Source organism: Perca flavescens, chromosome 4 (genome assembly GCF_004354835.1).
Source record: "Perca flavescens isolate YP-PL-M2 chromosome 4, PFLA_1.0, whole genome shotgun sequence".
In the NCBI taxonomy this organism is placed as follows: domain Eukaryota; kingdom Metazoa; phylum Chordata; class Actinopteri; order Perciformes; family Percidae; genus Perca; species Perca flavescens.
The window spans coordinates 27449822-27470728 of NC_041334.1; the positions used below are offsets into that span (position 1 = coordinate 27449822).

Below are 20907 nucleotides of genomic sequence, written 5' to 3' on the forward strand. Positions count from 1 at the left end.
GCATGTTGTGAGTAAAAGTGAGCCAACAAAAGACAAAAAAACAACCTAATTACTTGCACTGAGACAAAAAATGCGTTGGCCCACCTATCTACAGCCAGGGTAGACCGTGATAAGCCCTATTTCAACAAACGGTGGCGTATTCCTTTAAGTCCCCTATTCACTCACTTATTTTCTTTGTCAACTCCTGAAATTAACATCTGGGTGTTTTGCTCGCTAGATGTTAGACTTTCAACCAAATGTGCTCTGATCGTTACCAGCCGATATATGTTCTGAATAGTTTGATCGTTGGTGTCTCTAAAGGCCGATCAGGCAAGCAAAGGAAACCTCTTAAAGAAAGAGTTGAACATGTTGCAAGTGTTGCCTGCCAAGAAATAAAACAGTTGTCAATTCATGATACTATCTCATCTCATAATTTTAATACTTAATATAAAATGCTGTTGAGATATCAATAAATAATGCTACGCTACGTGATCGGTGATTGGTATTAACCGATACTGCTTCCAGAGTCCAATGATGGATCAATTTGTGTTTGAGTAGTAAACATAAATATTTGCTTAAATGGGATAGGTTTGAGGAATGCAGGAATGTGGAAGTGAAGGCCCATAATTGAACTGTGATACATACCTGTAGGACATGCGGTGCAACACCAGGGAATCAACACCAAGGCATTAACCCTGAGGGAATAACATAGGAGTGCTATTGTGATAGTTTCGCTCAGGGTTAATCTTTACAGAGAATTAAATGGTAGCTTGAGCCTATAAAGTGTGTCGACAACTGCTGCAGCTCCGTGTCCTCTCCCAACAGCTGTACAATTCACCAGCAGACAGGTTGGCTGCAGGTCAACTGGCTGCTCTTGTAATTCTCATTCTTGAGGGATGGATCATCGTAGCCACAGGGCTGACTCATGCGCCGGGCTGAGTTTAAAAACTTCTGAAGCGCTCAGAGAACAAACACAGACTGCTGTGGGACTCTGCTGAGCACTTCGCAGGCTCTGAGCATCGGCCTGGGATTATTTGGTTCAGAAACTCTTGATGAAAACTTGAATATGGACTACACATGGCTGTTGCTGCTCAACCTCAGTGGAGCTATTTGTGCAGTGGTGCAATGGACAGAATTAGAAGAAGCAAAGGTAAGATGATAGTTTGCTTTTTAATTTGTTTAAAAATACATTCACAATTCACCTTATCTGAACGTGGAGTATATATGCAAGACATGCTGCATAAATTGACAGAGAGCTTTATTGTCTGCCTCTGCATTCACAGGCCTATTTAAGGCAGTATGGTTACCTCAATGACCCCGCTGATCCACAGGACCCTTATTACCTGGAGCAGGTCATTGAAGCTCTCAGGTAAAATAGAACTGATGGTTTCTCAAGGGGAAGCACAGTTAGCTACTTACAGTACGTTTAGATCTGCGTGAGGGTCCATGGAAACAATACTCCCAGATAGAGTGGAGGAGGATGTGAGAAGCCCTCAGTTTGCAGATGTCTGATCACCTCTTGTCTGCAGGGTTTTCCAGCGGGTGAATGATCTGCCTCCTACTGGAGAATTGGATGAAGCTACTCTGAATGTGATGAGACAGCCACGCTGTGGCTTGGAGGACCCCTTCAACAAGAAATTTCACAAATACAGACTGATGGGTGAGTCAAGAAAAAAAATCCTGATTTTACCCTTTCACAAAACTATCAGCAATGTAATTTCTATGTTTGCTTTGCATGTGCTTTGACGCAATAGTTATAGATCTGTTAAAGGTACCTACGCTGTCCACATGTCCTGCAGTGTGAACAATGCTAAAAGTGTTTGTCGTTTTAACTTTGACAGCTGTGAGGCATGTTGTCAGAAACTTGCAAGGTCTGGATCAGCAACAATATATCTGATTAATTTCAGACTTTTCAGCCTTTTAGAAACCTTTAAAGCTTTGGAAAGATCCAACGATCTATAAAGGCAGCAACTTTCATCACCTCGATTTTTATAAGAAAGACTGCTGAGATGTTCCTCTCTGGTAGAAATACTGGTAAAGAAATACCTTTCCTTATTTAAAGTGCACACAAAGTGTTATGAATCATTGGCTGTGATCCTTGCGATTCAATGATAAAAACACAATAAAGTGATAAAGTTTCAGATTATTTTTTTCCCCCCAAATGTGGTCTCACAGACAAACTTTTAGTGAGGTTTTGTTGAAGTGACTCAGAATAAAGGATGGATTCTTTTCTTACAGGTCGTTGGAGAAAGAGGAGTCTGACCTACCGCATCTACAACTACACACCTGACATGAAGAAGGCCGAGGTCAAGATGGCCATCAGCTCTGCCTTCAAGTACTGGAGTGATGTGACTGCTTTGAGCTTCAGAGAAGTCGGCTATGGCAGAGCAGACATAAAGATCCACTTCCACAAGAAAGATGGCTGCCCCGTCCCATTCGATGGCCGTGGTCAGATTTCCATGAAAACATTTATATATAGCTACTATTGGGCCTACTGTCTCCTGAAACACTAACTCAACTGTTTATTTGTACCACCTGCAGGTCATGTACTCGCCCATGCTGAGTCACCAGAATCTGGTATTGTCCATTTTGATGAGGATGAGTTCTGGACCGAGGGAACATATTATGGTACTAATCTGCGTATTGTGGCTGCACATGAAATCGGCCACGCCCTCGGCCTGGGCCACTCTCAGTTCAGAAGCGCTCTGATGGCTCCCGTCTACTCTGGTTACCGTGCCAACTTCAGGCTGCATACAGATGATATCAAAGGCATCCAGATGTTATACGGTGAGTGCATCAAGGCCCACTGGATTAGTTTAGAGCTGTCATTTTGGTATTGACTGTATTGTATCGGTATTTGAGAATTTGCATAAATCAGTACCTGTAACTCGACCAGACACTTCATGTGATTGCATGACTTTAGATTTACTGTTTTTTTTATGTCAAATTAAGGAGAGTGTGCATTCATCCTAACTTCTCTGTTTTGTAGGCAAACGCATCACCAGCACTTCAGCCAGTCCAACACCCCCAGACAGTCTGGTTTCTGCAGAAAGCAGCCATGACACTGAGAACATCCCTAACCCCTGCACTGCCACACTGGATGCCATCATGTTGGGTATGTTACATACTAGCTGTTGCTAGATAAAATTACCACCTGTGTGTATTGTAGCCTGACTTTACATTAGACCCCAACACGCTGGATTTACAGGAAATAGACAAAGTAATATAAACTTAAATTAGCACCATTTTGAGCCACAATAAAGGTCAGAAAATGTTGTACTTTGATCTGTAATTGTTTTTTAAAGGAACATGAGACCGCAGGTCCATCATTCAAAACAAGCTACATTAGTTCACTTGGCAATGGGGATTTGTTGACTTCTAGTCAATTTTCACGACAGGTTTACAGTATTTGGTCTATGACTGTGATGATATTAATCTTTCTACATCAGCATATCAACACTTTTGCTGTACCATCATACCAAGACATTTGTAGCAACAGGATCAGAAAGTGTGTCACAAAGACCTCACTGTATGTTTAATCAGGTCCATGGAGGAAAACCTTTGCTTTCAGTGGTGATTATGTCTGGACGATCTCTGATCTGGGACACAACACACCAATAAAGATTGACAAGCTGTGGAGGGCCCTCCCTGGAAACCTGAGTGCTGCTGTGCACTCTCAAAGATCCAACAAGACATACTTTTTTAAAGGTACAGTTGTCCTGTATACTGTAGTGTGTTCTTCTTCTTCTGTTGCTGTTGCTGTGAGTCCAGAATTTAAACGTGTGAATATTTATACTGTTTCTGGTCACAGGCAATAAAGTGTGGAGGTATACCATGTTTGTGCTGGACTACGGCTACCCCAAACTGGTCAAACGGATCCCTCCTAATATTGATGCAGCCGTGTACCTGGAGAAGAACAAGAAGCTGGTCTTTATCAAGGTATCTAAACATGAGCAGCATTTAAACATGTAAGTGCATCCTCATTTATCTTGCAGAAATCCTCAGTTTGTATCTCTTTGCTGTCTGCCTGTGTAGGGTTCAGAGCACTGGCAGTGGGATGAACTGACATACAGCGACTTAAGTTTCTACCCCAAACCGCTCTCTATGCTCTTCACCGGAGTTCCGTCCAGTCCGGATGCCGCCTTCACCTGGACCAACGGCAAGATCTTCTTCTTTAAGGGAGATGAGTACTGGCGTGTGAATGAGCTGCTGAGGGTCGACAGAGGATACCCACTGAGCAAGAAGGAGCGCTGGATGCGATGCTAGGGTTCCACCATCAGGGGGCAGCATGTATCAAGAGGTCCACAGCAAGGGTACCGGTTCTACTCCAGAGGCAATTGACAACAGGCAACCTCAACAGCGGTGATTGATTGTGAATTGTCATCTACTAAGTAAAAACAATATTGTGTGGGAATTGATTTTATTTCACTGGATTTGATTTTAACCAAGCTACTCCTAGCCTTCATGGCAGGCTTTTTTTTAGGCTTACTCTTTGAGCAAAAATGTGTGTTTGTAAAAATGATGTAAGCTTTTTGTATGATCTCAGGGAGAAACCAAGGGAGGCCTTCTGTTTTTGTTTTTTTTGTCTCCAACATATGTGTTGGATCATGTGTTAATTCTTTCAGTAAGATGTAATATGACGATGGGAGTGTGCACATTCTGTTCAGACATTTTGTTTAACCAATCATGCGACTTTTAAAAGTATGTTTAGTGCTCTTAAATGTCACTTAACACTTCCATTATTGCATGAATCACACTGGTCTGTCAGAAATCATGTGACATAGATCAAATGTAACATTTTCTACAATTAAAGAAGACATACTGTCTGCTGTAAAATTGTCTTTCTGAATGCAGTTACCTGTCACCAATGAAAACACCACGCAATAGAAGGATAGAAAAACATTTAACATTCCTTATGATGAAAGGCAAGTCTGTTCAGCAGTGTGTTGTCTGCAAAGAAACTTTGGAGGCGCCATGGCAACCCCAACCAGTTGCAGAGTAGGAAATCCTCCCCATGACCTCTTTATTGCCCATGAAAAATCTGGTGAGTAATGCTGCCAGCGTCGCTAAGAGCCCAAAGAGACAATCAATCGTTTTGTATCAAACACATTTATTTATCTTTGAAATTTCTATCAACAGGTATGTACAGATTAAGGTAACAAGTGTATTGTCCCTACAAAATTCAAACGGCACAATGGATAATTATTTAAAAATCTACAAATTAACAACAAACATGCTTTGTTTTTTTTTGTCCTTTTTTCAACCCTACCATGTACTTGGTCATTATATAAATTAAATTATAAAACGTTTACTCCACACGCATACACAACAGCCTAAATTCTTCACCTACTGTATTCTGACAGGAAATACAAACCGTATTTGCACCATTTAGTATTTGTTTCACTTTGTCATACTCCATGTATCCATCTGCATGCCATATTTTACTCTCTCACCCAACTCCGTTAAAACAAAATACAAAGTCCTTTTAATGATAAACTTTCACAAATTCTACAGGCACACAGTTAAACAGGTAAGACAGGATATAACACAACACTTAACGGCAATGACTAACTTTTTAAGTACAGTACATGTAATGTCAAACAAATTGCTTTGTCATATTCACTACTACAACAGAAATACATCCGTTTTTGAGGCTCGTGCATGCTGTTTATGTATTTGATACATGATGAGAGGAAATGGAGGACCTTACTTTGTTAGTATCTGTTTTTAAGTGTTTCTCTGAGAAACACAGTGGTTGCAGTGGTTATATTATAGCTTTCACCAAACCGGTGACACTTCTTACATCTCCCCAAAAAGCAGCATTCTCTTTCACCTAACACCCAGGACTGACCCACATCCTCGCTCCAAATCAATCAAGGGCACAATAAACCCTTAACTGAGGGGAGCAGTTTTTTAACTCTACGACTCTACGTTAGATAGACACATTTGGAGATCCAGAGAGCACTAAGTAGTCCCTTATCTCTGTTTCGCTCAGACCCTGACGACTGGGGTTGTAGCTGTAAGGGGCGCGGTGGACCCGGTGTCATAGTCCAGGTCGATCATGGTGTGGTTGGCAGTGCCCAGGCTGCTAAGGGAAGTGCCTGTGCCCATCTGTCTGTCCCGCAGACTTTGCAGGTAGCTCTGAGAAGAAAAAGAACACAGGGAGCCATGAGTGAGCTACACAAAAATGGTGGAGTCAACTTGATGCAGATTTTATGTCATCAGTTAGTCTTACTGGTAAGATATAACTGATGCCATAAAAACACAACAATCAGTATCTACAGCACACGCCATGTTGGGTGACACTGACCGGTGCCAGTAGATCCCCAGCGTAACGTTTCACTGGGGTGGGTTTACGGCGGTACGTGCCTTCCTGCCCACCTGCCTGCGGTCGCTTCTTGGCGTCCTTCTCTCGAATCCGCATCAGCTGGACTCTCTTCTGTCTCCGGCTGATAACGACTACAAGGAGAAGGGGTAATGACGAGTGAAACGTTATATTTAGAAGAGGACAAGTTTAGCCTGTTATTTTGATTGTCATTGTTTGATTCAAACATTTGATACGATGTTATACCACCTTCTCTTTTTTTGCATTTATCAGGGTTGAAAACTGATGTTGACAATTTTGTTTACAATCACTTTCAATGTATCTTCAAGTTTGCACTCTTCAGTACTAAATTCTCCTTATTATATGTTTTTCTCTGGTGGATCTTCTGTACGTTTATATATTTGTGTCTTAATAAATTAACATTGCTGTTCATTTTTTATATTATCATTATCATATGAATTGCTAATGGAAAAAAAAATATTCAAATCACATGGTTTTGCTGAATAACATGTCACTGTGAAAATTTAGGGATTTTCTTTTAACAAGAATGAACAAAAGGTGTCAAATAAATCCTTGTCTCTGATTGGCTGTTTCTGCTCTGAGCATACATGTAATAGCTTGAGTCACCTTTAAATGTTACTCCTACACTAGAAACAAGACAACTTTAGTACTCCTCTGTTCTTAAGTGTAGTTCCTAAAAGTTAGATGAATGCAGGCCCTGACGCACTCCAACAACAGAACTCAAAGGGTCATGATACTCTCTGCTTACCCTCAGTGTGTGAGAAGCTGTCATCTGTCAGTTTCCACTGGACCAGTACTCCTATGAGGCTGAGGGCGGGCCAGACGCCCAGAATGACCCAGCTGTACCAGCAGAGAGGTGGCCCAGGTGTGAGGCGCAAGCAATCATACACATGCATGGCCAAAACCAGCATCTCCACAAAGTAATCAGCACACACTGTCATGATAGCTGCCCCGAACACAGCCGTGGACAGCATGGTGAAGAGCTTTTGCCACTGCAGCGTCAGCACAGCAAACAGCATGCCCGTTCCCAGAAGTGTACCCAGTGGGACCCAGACTGTGGTTGGGGTGTAGAACTGGTGAGTGACCAGCAGGGAGGCGAGAGCCAGGAGGAGGCCCAGCAGCAGGCCGGTCATGAAGAGGCCGACGCTTCGCACCAGCATGGTAACCAGACCGCAAAGCAGGCCGATACCGAGGCCGATACCTGCGCTGGCCTCCACACTCAGCTGGGTGTCCAGCACGTGCTCCTTGTGACACAGCAAGAAAATGATGACGGAGCCAAACATCAGACCAGACAGGAACATGACAGCCTTGAAACAGCGGTAACCTAGAGGAGGAGAGACAAAGAGAGACGTACAATGAGGAAACAGGAGTTGGCAGGATCAGTGAAAAGCATTGATCATTTTATATGTAAGTACACAAGGTGCAAGCATAGCAAAGTAACTCTGGACACAGATACAAATCAGAATGTTTTTGTGTCAAAGGTACAGAAGATGTCGACTAGAACCTGGTTGCAGAGGAAATCAGTAACATCAAGTAGGCTAATAGCGCAGATTTATCTTTAACTTGATTTTATATATTTAAAGGCTGCACTATGGAGCAAGTTTACAGTTACGAGTGGCATTTTGATGGTGTGTTATGTCATCCCAAAAACATTCAGTTTCAGCTTCCTTGATGTCAAGGTCTGTGAGCCTGCAGGGATCCTCACCAAAGAAGCAGTAGATGATGCCAAACAGGCAACACATGGAGCAGATGACAGCAGGGATGACGTCATACTTCCTCTCTATCTCCAAACTACAGGCGTCGACCAGGGCTGTGCCTGCCCCGGCCCCTTCAGAGCTCAGCCCGGTGGGATCTGCCATTCTGGGTGAATGTGAGAGGCTGGAGTTTGGGACAAGGGTGGAACTTTTGGTGGCGTTATCTCAAGTCCATCTGAGCAGGTCTGGTGACTGTAAGAGGAGAAGAAATGTTGATGAATTACGGAAAAATAGAGAAAATGTGTGGTTTTCTGATCACACAGAAAACTTAAGTACTCCAGGGGTACATGTGAAGTGTGAAATATTCAGCTCAACTGTGACTTCTTCCGAGCTGCTCTGTATGTGCAGCTGCCATAGACTCAACACACAAAGCTATGCAACTCAGTGCAATCCTGTATGCCCAGGCATACACACAAGCAGCTTATTCACTCACTATAATCCATGTGCCAGGACCCCTGTTGATCTCTGTTCCCTCTGAATCAATAGGGTCATGATGAACTCTGACAGTCGTTAAGTGGTTGGTCATCTGAGAAGAGTAATTGGCTTTACTTTATTAGATTTTAACACAATTAAAATCATTTAGCTTTAACTGTCCTTTTAGAATTACATGGGAAGGAGAAAACCAGAGAGCACTGCTCTGTCAGCAATTTAGTAGCTTTGGTTCCATGTTTAATTCGATTTTTTTTTAATGATTTTAACCTTTACTTGGCATCCTTGCTTATTTAATATATACACACATACAGTTAATTGATAACTTTATTATGATGAACAAGTAGTGGACCCAGTAGCTATGTCCACAACTACTGCAGAGCAGCAGATGTTACAATCCTGTGAAAACCACGCATCTCCAAATTGTTGACTTCTCATTAGCTAAGAAGAGCAACCCTGTTTTTATCTCTGTGAAATGGTTTATTTAGCATAAGAAGTAGATACATTTTCTCAATTCTTAAAGGTCCCATGTCATGGTGCTCTTTGGATGCTTTTATATAGACCTTAGTGGTCCCTTAATACTGTATCTGAAGTCTCTTTCCCGAAATTCAGCCTTGGCGCAGAATTACAGCCACTAGAGCCAGTCCTACAATGAGCTTTCCTTAGTATGTGCCATTTCTGTGTCTGTAGCTATTGAGGAGGAGAGGGGGGGAAAGGTGGAGGGTGGGGGTGTGACCTTGACCAACTGCCACTTTGCTAGTTTGAAAGCCATGATGTCTCTCTCTCTCATGGGTGGGCCAAATTCTCTGGGTGGGCAAAGCAGAGAAAGGGGAGGTAACCTTGCTCCTTATGACCTCATAAGGAGCAGATTCCAGATCGGCCCATCTGAGCTTTCATTTTCTCAAAGGCAGAGCAGGATACCCAGGGCTCGGTTTACACCTATCGCCATTTCTAGCCACTGGGGGGCCATAGACAGGCTGGGGGAACTCATATTAATGTTAAAAAACCTCATAAAGTGAAATTTTCATGCCACGATGGGACCTTTAAAGGAACATGTAATCCTTCGGTTTATCCAAAAGATTCACAAAACATCACCAACTTTTGTGAACTACAGGGTTTTCCCTGGACAGCAACAAGCTTATACTAAAGTAGAGTCTAACAAGACATGAAGTGTACCTTTTTATCAAACTGTATGCAAAATCAGCTTAAAACGTTTTTTGTTTTCTCATTTTACCTCCACTTATATTGTAATTTCTAGGACCAACTAGTGCTCTTGAAAATTTAATTATATATGATATTTAAGCTGGCAGGCCTGTAGAGAGCCGCAAAGGTCTTCAATGGGGCTAAAAGCTTATGGGTGGACTACTTTTTCTGAGGCTGCTGGCAGGTCTCCTGTATGATCTCACCAAAGCTGATATCCGATTACAGCTCACTCAAGTTTTCTACTTGAGACAAACAGTCAGGAACAGTCACTCCTGCCTTTATTCTTTGCTTCTTGCCAGATCTTTCTCTTTCCACCCTGTCTATCACTACTTCTCCTTCTTTATCTGAACTTTCCCCACATTAAATCTATTTCATCTTTCACAATGAAATTAGCCATTATTTGTTTTGCCTTTTTCTTAGACACAGGGCTGTGGAAGTTACAAAGTCTATGAATTACTTTACATGGAAAAAATGACAGCGCATTGGAAAGTTTTCTTTTCTTCTTTAGTCACTCGCAGTTTCTTTAAGAACCTATCCCTCTCTCCCTCTTTCTGCTTTCCATCAGTAACAACTGCAACGTCTTAGTTCTTCGCTGAAAGAAAAAGACAACATTTAGGGGAACTATGTCCAATATATATTGTCTGGAGACTATGGTTGGGTGTAGGTTAAATTGTATAGTATATTAAAACTTTGATGATATGTGTAAATAGCTGACATTGAGATAATATATACATTATTTATGTAAAATTATTTGATGTGGGTGTAGTAATGTGGTTTTAAATACACAGGTCTAATAAACACAACACAAACTGCAATGATTATTTAGATGTATCATCTTCAATACTCTGCAACAAACTTAATTTCTTTGCTTATAAAATTACTTTTGAATCTAATGTAAGAAATAGTGTGCAAACTATCCTGATATCAGCTAAAGTAAAGGTTGGGGGGGGGGGGGGGTCGAAATGCCTCAAGTGAATGTTAAGAAAACTGTTAGGACATTTTGTGGAAAAAAAAAATGACAAAAAGTTGAGACAGGCACAAAATAAAATGTTACTTTTCAAAGAAAATGAGCACTGCTGGAGCGTAAAATCAAGACTTTAATCTTCACGTCAACCCCAGCTGACTTAAAATGAAGAACCAAACTCTATTGCAGGATAATATAAAACTACACGCACTGTCGCCTTAAAGTGAGAAGGGTTTGAATGTGAGGGCTGGCTGTGGGTTTTTCTCTTTGAAGTTCTCATAGTCTTTCCATATCTGTAAGGGTTACCGCTGCACCTTCAGACACTCAGGTTAAACTCTATATTTGTAGTGTACGTTTTGTGATAAGAGTGGCTTCCCTTGCACCATAAGCGAGAACCTCAGCACCCTGTGACCCTGAACAGGATAAGAGGTTAGAAAATGGATTGACAGACACAGGAAGCTCATTGTTATGGGCTTTTGTCTCGCTCTTTGGTCTCGTTACTGTGATCTGCTTCTCCATGCTGGTGTTGATTCAGTCATATAAGAAAAAGAGGAGTTGCAATGTGGAAGTGAATTTTAATATGTACTTCAAAAAAGGTATTTATGTTTTAAAAATGAACCAAGAAACTTCAGTAGATACAGTTTACTTCTGACTGATTGCGGTTGGTTTGCCACAGAGCATTTTACCCTAGTTGGCCTTTGTCCAATATGACATGAATGCAGCATAAAGCCACCTGTTTGGTTTGGATATGAAACACCTGCACCAGCCAGTTTACTGCAGTGAGCTTTATTTGTAGAGTTTTTTGAGACTGACTCCGCTCTAAAGCTTTCCCTTATTTACCTGCTCTGTGACCTTTTGCTGTTTGCTTTTTTTCTTGTGAGAAATTTGAAACCTATACTTATATAACTTAAATAAAAAATTAGTGACTAAGGTGATAAAAATAAAGATTTTATGTTTCTTGTCCTTAACATACAGCATGTCAAATTTGAATACATATTTGTACAAAATGGTGTAGGTAGATACACTGGAACATATCACATTACACAGTAGCTTATTTTTTTACAGTAATTGCTGCAATTGGACACTACCCACGACTTCCTCTGTTGCTTCTAGCGAGCCAGGACTTTGAATGAATGTTTTGTGGTCTGCTTATTGAATAAAGTTAAACCATAATAATAAGTGATCAGTGCTAATGAGAATAATAAGTTCAGTCTCCTCCTTTCTAGCACATATCAAATTTGTTTAGAGTTAAATCTTACATTGCTTTGGTGTACCATTAACACTGGCACTATATGTGTGAATTAGTTACTATTTCAACACCATTTTAACAGTGATTTATTTAACTCTACACGCACACTCATGTCTCTGTGCATCTGCCTCATGTTATCCCTCTGTGGGTCACAATGGTGTCCTATGTCTAGCAGGCTTGGAAGTCCTTGCTGCTGTGGGAGAATAGAGCCATTATGGGGCAAAACAAAGACTCTGAGGCCCATGCTGTGACCTCTAGTGTGGCACTCAGAGGAAGCCATGCGAACGAAAAACGAGACCACATAAATGGCTGAGAGCGCCAAGGAGACTGGTAGATCCAGAGTGTTTGCTGGAAGTATTTGTCTTCAGATGGTTGGTGAGTGATGGAGGGAGGGGGGTCCTAACTAGAAACAGAACTATCTGTCTAAATGACTGAGCTCTCTGGAGGCCCCAAAACCTCCCAATGCTTCCTTCTAGCTGAATTTTCTACAAGCTAAAGTCACATGGCAACTAATTCAATACAAGTCAACAAGGCTGAGAGTCTACAGCCACGCTAGCAGCTCTGTGAGGCTGTACCTTATTCATCATGGGCTGTACTTCCTTAGCTGTAGCTAGATGCTAACAACCTCATGCTAACATGCTTATATTTTACAAGTAATATTTACCAGGTTCACCATCTAGGTTTAGCCTCTTAGCATGCTAAAATTTGGTAATTAGCACTAAACACAAAGTGCAGCTGAGGTGGCTGAGTTATTTGCCTTTCGAGTTTATGAACATACAGCAAAGGATTAGACAATATTCCAATTTAGACCTGATAATAGTGCTAGATTGAAAGTCAGAGGATCAACAAAGTTATTTGGATAATAACTTATGTATTCATAACTTAAATATCTGTAGTAAATTTCTTGGCAATCCATCAAAAATGTTAAAATATATTCACTTGAAAACAAAAATGTCAATCTCGCGATAACGCTAGAGGAAAAGTAAGGGTAATCCTCAAAGTCAGTAGGATTCATACTGTGGACTATAAATGTCTGTACAAAATTGTATGGATATCCATTCAATAGTTGGTGGACAGACCGACCGGCCGATCGAGGCTAAAATGTTTAGTGAGTATTTCATTTTCAGCATGGACTAGCTTGACCAGTAGGTCTGAAATGTGTGAAATCCCTTTACTTGGACTCCAATGGTAAGGAAAGGAAAAAAAAACATAATGGCCTCCAGAAGCATCACTTACATGTACTTAAGAGGCAGTAGGTGGGAATTGTGCATTAACATACAATAAGCATCAGCTGCTGAGGAGCCATTAGAATATTACATTGCTATTGAAACAAGAACTTGCCCAGGAGTATACTCCCCCTGAACAAACACTGCAGGGGGCTGCATAGCGCGGATTTGAGTGCTCAGCTGCTGAGGAACAGGCAGGGCTGACTACAAGTTCCACACATAGCTAATATGGGTGTGTTTAATGAAGGGGTGGGCGTGTGTGATCACGGCCAAGGATTCTGCGAGCGCCCCTCCGACTTGACGGCCAGGGCCAGCTGAGAAGCTGAAAACCTGCCGTGTTATGACCTGGCTGTCTGACAACTTAACTTGGAAGACTCTACCAAGAATGCGAGACTGCGCTCTGCAGTTGCAGCAATAAATCACGCCACCTTCAGCTGAACACCCCAACCAGCTGAAAGACTGATCAGATCTAGACAACAGGAACCATTGGGAATACAGCTAAGTGTCACAGTGGGGGTTATTAAAATGGATGCCATATTGTGCTAAGTTTAAACAAGGATACATTTATGCTCATCGTCACAATAACATCTGGCTTCACTCTGGATCATATTGAGGAAGACATCATATGGGCCGCTACTGAGCTTCCTGTCTCTCCACAGCAGGAAGCTCAGGACCAGATGAGGAAGTGGAACATCAGCTTTCAGTAGGAACTGACCCTTGTGTTTGTGACACGGAGCAGACAGGAACAAAAAGTTGGATCATCATCACTTCACCTCAACAACACTGCCTAGATTTAAAATGAGAATCTGGGACTGGGAAACATGATGCAGCTACCCAGGACTCTGCACTGCTACGAAAGTTAGAACTGTCAAAACAAACAACTAGACCTGAGCAATTTGGTCCTTCTAAGGAAACGGAAGGAAAGGCAACCTTGCAATATGATGAAAACAAACTTCTAATCTGTCTGGCTCGCAGGCTAATCTACATATAAAACCTGCCATTGTGTCTCTGCTTATGTGATTGAAGTACTTCAGCACGGATTTTGTGCTTGTTGTGCTGTAACGACTTGTAAAATGAACAAAGAACCACATTATTCAGTCAGTTACACGTTTTTTTTTTGTCTAATGCCATGCAGCCAAAATGATGTATTGATCATGAATGCGCAAAGATGTACTACAAATCTAGACAGACTTTTACCTGCCAGTGTCAAACGCCTCTACTGTCACATTCCAGACCTTTTATTTTTTTTAATCCAGATTGATCCCTCCCCACAAACACTTCCTTACAGCTGACAAACTAAAAACTCAAATACACCAACAAATAGCTAAATATAGCTATAAAACTAGAGCAATCCGATAGATATTTGGTACCTTGAGCCTTGAGTGCGTGTCATAAGCAATTCAGTTGTGTTTTAAAAGCTCTGTTGAGCCTTTGCGCACACTACAGCAATCAATCAATTAATCAATACTTTATTACAGACTCAGGATCCAAATAAAAGACAAAACATGACATCAATAAATTACGTACAAAAGCACAATACATGGTTAAAAGAATAAAAAATCTGCGTCCAAAGAGACAACTATACCAACGTCTCCACAGCTGGGATCAGTAGTGTACTAAACTTTATGTTGGATAAGCCCAAAATGATTTTATTTTCATTAAAGTCATTAATCCAGCTAATCCGGCAAATACATGTATACATACGATTTCTTACAGTTTGTAATGTATTGACTCCCGCAGTCACAAAATCGAAATCACTTGCACTACACCAGCTAGGTCTCTTAAGTAATATATCATGTCACCCATGGCACACTTTTGCATGCACAATACTCATATGGACATGGTCTTTAACAACCCCAGTGCATCCTAGTTGCATTGTGGGTGCATTCACAACTGTATTAACTTATTACATTACTAAGGATCCCATTTTAGGGCCAACAGTGAGCAGGATTTATGTGAACAGGGCCTATAATCTGGGATGTATCCTTCATTCATTTTCAAATTCAGGTCTGTTCTCTTGTAGGGGTTTAAGAAAAAAACGATACACTTGAGTATTGCGATATTTTATTTTGCAATACTGTATACATTTTCAAAAAGGCAATATCGATTTTTTTTTAAATTTAAAAAACAAAGTTACATTTTATTTTTTTTTTACGTTAAAAAATATTCATGTAAGACAGTTTTTCACGTTTATGTTGTGTTTAAACCCCCTACCGCTAGATGGCTATGCTGAGACGCACCACTAGTGTCCTTGCCTAGCACTGCCTAGCGGTGCCTGACTTTTTGCTAGAAGCTAACAATGTAGCTATGGCTGAACTTTGGTCTACTTTAGCATATAAACATGTGCTCACTAAGAACCTGTAGACCACAATCCCAAAGTGGCAGTTTGATTTTCTGTGTACTGAATTGTTTAGCAAAGTAAACTTCTTTGACTTTTGTGAACATCATGTCTTTTTTTAAATATTAGTTTTTCTAAAATTATACTTAAAAAAAATCCCAATATATCGCCTTACACACAGTATCGAAATATATTGCAATATATTGAATCGTGACCCATGTATCATGATACGTATCGTATCGCCAGATTCTTGCCAATACACAGCCCTATTCTCTTGTGACCCAGCCTTTCCAGGGTGTCAAATGGTCTTTCCCTAGTTATCAGCTGCTTAACCCAAAGCAATCTCAAGCAGACATTTACCAATACATGGGCTTTAATGCAAGTCTCTGAAAAGATGTGAGACAAAAAAATGTGCACTTGGATGCAATGGATCTTTCTTGAACCAGAAAATCTGAAGAAAAAAAAGATTGTGGCAACAGAGTTTCCAAAATTGTGAATTTTAGGCTTAACTATTTACCTACCAAAGCTAACTCAATTCCTTAATTTTGCACACAGCACAGTTGAGTTCCAACATCTTCATCACTACCCAGAGTTATGAAAATTCACATAATTTTGCAATATTTTATTGCATTTAATAGCTTTTTTTTTATAATGACACAATTGGCAGCCGTTCAAATGACAACATGTCACAATCTCACTGGCAGTTGTAGGACCTAAATTTAACTACTTAAACTGAAGTTTCCTATTTCCGAATAAAGATAAAGTTTATAATTCTATTTGCCAAATAGTTTGCCTTCTGGCCATGGAGCCCAATAACGGTCACTTGTGGCAAATGTTTTCATTAGTAGTGAAGTGTTCATATTTGTCAATCTGTTACAATTACCATATAACTGGTTTCAAATTAAACAGTATTGATTTTTTGTAAATAGGCTGCAGGCCACTTGCCATCTTCCACTAGCCCAACTTTCACATAATTAACTTAAAACCTAGAGTTGTTAGCCAGTACTGCTTAAAGCACAGTACTGGGGCATTTTGGTCTAAATGTTTGGTTCAGTGCACACAAATAAAGCCTTTATTAGCCTGGATCATTATCTCTTTTTCATCAAAGGCTAAATGTATGAATTGCATTATGTCCATCAATCTCATGCCTGACTTAAATCTAAACAATATAGGTCTTTCAACTTAAAAATGCAGAGAGCTACTTATAGGGAGGCATGAAAAAAAGATCTGAAACACAATGAGGAGCCTTTTGAAGAGTCACATGTCGATGGTGCAAGAGTGTACTGTACAGCAGAAATTCACATGGTCGTTAACATAGTAAGAACTAATATCCACACACCAAGTAAACACTCTATGCTGCAGTAAGTTGGGGTTGTGATCCAGCAGCAGAGGACGGAGCGTACACTGTGTGCAGCAAGGAGGGGCAGTTCCACAACGCTCGATTAGGGTTTGTGGTAGAGAGCAGCATTTAGTAGGCGGTGCGGTGGAGTCTGATGTCCATATGTTAGTGAGAGCATGACAGGGTGGCACTCTGTATGAGATAATATATGCTGCTGATGAAGTGTCCAGGAGTGTTCTGTAGCAGCTTGGGAAATGTCAGTGGGGGTATGATATTATTATAGTGTATATTAAGAGGATATTTAGCTCTTATCAAACAGTTTTTATTTCTTTTCACAGGGAGTTGGTGTACAATAAACACAAGTTGCTTAGGCAGACTGCCAAAGTAAAATAAAATAAGCCACTGATTGAGTTGTGGTACTTTGTAGATAGGTTGGCTGTAGTGGCAGAAAGAGGAGTCAGAACACAGTAGCCGTTCAGACCTCAGTGCAGTGCCTATATATGTCTGCAGCATTTCCACTCCAGCTCTATCATTTAGAGTAGCCATTTAACCCTCTTTGTCAAATTCCAGTCAACAATAATTGTACCTCCTACAGCGATCTCACGAGCCTAAAATATCACGTCCTTCAATTTCCAAGCCAACTCAACACCCCTCTCATGTCATAACTATAACCAGTGTTTAAAGTGCTATAAGTAGCATATGGATGGATGTTTCAAAATGACTGCTATCAGTTTTATGTGGTCTTTATGTGACAATGGGGTTTTTCTTGCACCCAGGAGTCTCCAAATCCTTCCATCTCTGATTGTAACTACAAACTCAAGTTGCTGCTCGGCCATGTTCTTCTTTCAGTCAGGCTTTTTGCTATTTAAGAAGTAACATAGGAAGACAGGATCAGCTGCATTTGACGATGAAAGCAATTACACCTATGGTTGTGTAATTTAAAAATGTAGTGAATTTGCTACCTTTGACTACATTAAAACTAGTATACATTAAAAACAAGACATAAAACATTAAATAATGCACTTGAGAAAGTCCCAAGTACAGAGCACAGCCATCTCCAAATTAGATTAATAACAGCAATGAGTCTTGTACAAGTTATACGGCACAGCTCTTCCTTAACACTGCTCTTATTCCTCCTCAGTACATTTGTGTGCAGTGTTAACGAACAGATGCAGGAGGCCTGAGGGTGTAACCTGAAAGAGCTGGGATGCTATGCTAACCCAACAATTTATCAGCAGTGTCACTGTAAAACCACATTTGTGACGGCTTTGATCTTAAATAAAGTCGATATGTCCCGACCTGACACACGACAGCAATAACATCAGAGGAGAAGCTGAGTATATGATTCTGTCATTGATTAGTATTGCATACATGTATTGGATACACTTTATAATACTGATAGCATGACTAGATTGTGTTTCAAAGTAACCAAATAAAGCAATGAAGTTCATCTTTTTCAGCTGGTACAGTTGAAAGTAAAATAGAAATTCCCCAAATTTCTAATAGGGGTCTAAGACAGCTTTAGCCAAAGTGATTTGTACTAATGTGAACTAAAAAGTAATTTCATTTTTACTTAATGCTACAAAATATAGTTAACCAAAACTACCTTCTCAAAACTGCAGATATGGAGATTCCAATACCTTAATTCGAGGAGTAAACCTGTCTTAAGAGAAAAAAAGACTGCTTGTGTTTAAGAAAGCAGATCCGAACACAGTAATTACCCAAACTTCAAAATTAAAGCTTGTTCTCATAAAATGGGAATTCCTGCTTTGCTGTGCGTGTCAGCTGCTCTTCCTGTGCACTCTTCCCAACAACACTCTCCTGAAAGTTGCATACAGTATTTACAATAAAGTTTGTGTTTATTTGTTGACGATAAGTCAGCATATTCTAATAACAAAGACAAGAACGTGCACCCACGCTAATTAAAAGGCACCATGCGAAACATGTGCAGTTCTTCATGCCTCCTTTCCTGTCTTCTCTCTTTCCCCAAAGCAGGGAAGGGCTTCCTCTTTGCCTTTTCCAAAAACCATCTGGTGCAGGCTGACAGAGTTAGCTCAAGTAGATGGGGGGGTGCAATGAGGGGGTGTAACTACAGACTGCAGCTCCGCAGTAAAGACAGGACCTGTGGGCTGTTGTCCCACGGCACGAAAACCAAAGAGGCAATCCCACCCTGGATCACACAGCAGAACCGCAGGGCCAAGGCTTCTTGCACACACTACGTGGGCCATAAAGGGACATGAAATGTTTGCCTTCCAAGATGAAGGATGTTTCCATTCTTTATTCCATATATGCATATGCATAGACACTATGGGTTTATTTCTTTATTTCATTTATTATTTCTTCATTATTCTTTACTATTATTATTAGTAGTATTCTACCACACTGGGTGAAACAAAATAAAGTAACACAAGTTCTGTTTCTGAGATGTGAAGTGTTCATATTTTTCCATCTGTTACACATACCATATAACTGGTTTCAAATTAAACAGTACTGATTTTTTTTGTAAATAGGCTGCAGGCCACTTGCCATCTTCCACTAGCCCAACTTTCACATAATTAACTTAAAACCTAGAGTTGTTAGCCAGTACTGCTTAAAGCACAGTACTGGGGGATTGTGGTCTAAATGTTTGGTTCAGTGCACACAAATAAAGCCTTTATTATCCTGGATCATTATTTCTTTGTCATCAAAGGCTAAAAGGATAAATTGCATTATGTGCATCAAGTGTAAAAGGCTTGAAGAGGGGAGCAGCCATGAAGGCAGCTTACGTGTTATCACAAACATGTCCAGCTGTAGGGTTTGGTAACGTGGGCTACCGATGAGTCAGGATCTGAGGTGGAATCCCTCAACTACAATCAATCATCGGTAATGGAGTATGCGGCTATTGTTTTCAACGATAGTCTAGAGTTAACAAACAACCAAAAATACAATACTTCAGTAAAAGTAATTTTAAAAACTTACCGATGAGCCTGTACGTTCGGCAGTAAGGTTAACTTCTCCTTGACAATCGGTCCTGTCAAACAGGAAAAACGCCAACAACTAAAAAGCGGCGGTAGAGTACCAGGGAAAAACCGGTTTTCTTCCTAAACTCTTTTTAAACACACGGGCTGCACTACACCGCCAACAACGGCATCGTTTGGTTCCTATCCCGGCCTCATTCAAATGTTTTAAAACGCGAACCTAGCTGTGACCACAGATGTGAGGAGGCTAGTTTCCATTCTCCGCGGTGCCTCAGTCAGTCAGTCACCCAACTTTGGATCTAAATTAACCGTTGGAGTTCCCGTCAGTGGCAGCACACCAAAGTACTTCAAGTCCAGCTCCTCTCGCTGGAAAATCTTAACCATCCTCCATCACACACCTCCCCTCTCCTTTTCTCGCCGCTGAAGTAAACGGCACTTAAAAAAACAAAGGAGAAAAAGTTTTTTTTCCCTCCGAGGCAATCCCCCCTCCCTATCTCCATCCAGCGTCGTCTCGTCAGTTGGGCCGTTGAAGCCCGGAGGGAGAGAGGGAGGGAGTAAAGGGGGGGGGGCACAGCACACAGCAACATAATCAAATATGACCACAGCTAGATAACCTTATAATTGACCCACACTAGCTAATCTACAGCTGTTTATTATTATTATTATTATTATTATTATTATTATTAGGATAGTCTAAAGCAAATATCTTCCAACAGGGAGTCCGGGGCCCCTAGGGGGCTTGATTTAGTGTTCAGGTTTATCTACATGTATTGGTGTAACCATGACCGAGACTTGGGTGAGGATTGCTTCTGGGCAGTGAGGGTGCCCTCAGTTTTCTTGGCGTAATATGACAATTAACCGCAGATTGTCACAATATGGTGCCAAGGATAGATGCCTGTCCATATTTGCAAGATCAAGTACTTGGGAGGCCTACATTACCCGCCGCCCCTGGGGTCTTCAGAGTTATTGCAAATAACTGTGTCATTTTCGGACAAATTAAAAAAATTTCGGAATACATAAGCTATACATACACATTCTTCAACCTGACAACCTAAACGTTAATGTCTCATAACTGATCTATAACGCAATAGTAATTTAACCATTAATACATTAGAATTTTAAA

General features: G+C 40.8%; 2 protein-coding genes across 4 annotated transcripts; one reads left to right on the forward strand and one right to left on the reverse strand.

The window, feature by feature from the left end:
• The first annotated feature begins 944 nt into the window (after positions 1 to 944).
• mmp19 (matrix metallopeptidase 19) lies at positions 945 to 4820 on the forward strand. The gene is made up of 9 exons (XM_028576434.1): positions 945 to 1129; positions 1263 to 1348; positions 1509 to 1639; positions 2218 to 2427; positions 2521 to 2766; positions 2969 to 3094; positions 3523 to 3687; positions 3791 to 3918; positions 4015 to 4820. The coding sequence occupies exons 1-9, from the start codon at positions 1046 to 1048 to the stop codon at positions 4243 to 4245; spliced, it is 1407 nt and encodes a 468-aa protein (XP_028432235.1). The 5' UTR covers positions 945 to 1045; the 3' UTR covers positions 4246 to 4820.
• A 252-nt stretch (positions 4821 to 5072) lies between these two features.
• On the reverse strand, positions 5073 to 20322 carry LOC114554530 (transmembrane protein 198). 3 transcript variants are annotated; one of them, XM_028576435.1, is made up of 5 exons: positions 19786 to 20322; positions 8031 to 8271; positions 7074 to 7649; positions 6290 to 6438; positions 5073 to 6120 (listed from the first exon to the last, which is right to left on the reverse strand). In XM_028576435.1, the coding sequence occupies exons 2-5, from the start codon at positions 8182 to 8184 to the stop codon at positions 5971 to 5973; spliced, it is 1029 nt and encodes a 342-aa protein (XP_028432236.1). In that variant the 5' UTR covers positions 8185 to 8271; positions 19786 to 20322; the 3' UTR covers positions 5073 to 5970. The 3 variants fall into 3 exon arrangements, with proteins under 3 accessions (XP_028432236.1, XP_028432238.1, XP_028432237.1); XM_028576437.1 differs by having other exon boundaries at positions 5984 to 6120; positions 6361 to 6438; XM_028576436.1 differs by having other exon boundaries at positions 5984 to 6120; positions 6349 to 6438.
• Between the last annotated feature and the right edge of the window lie 585 nt (positions 20323 to 20907).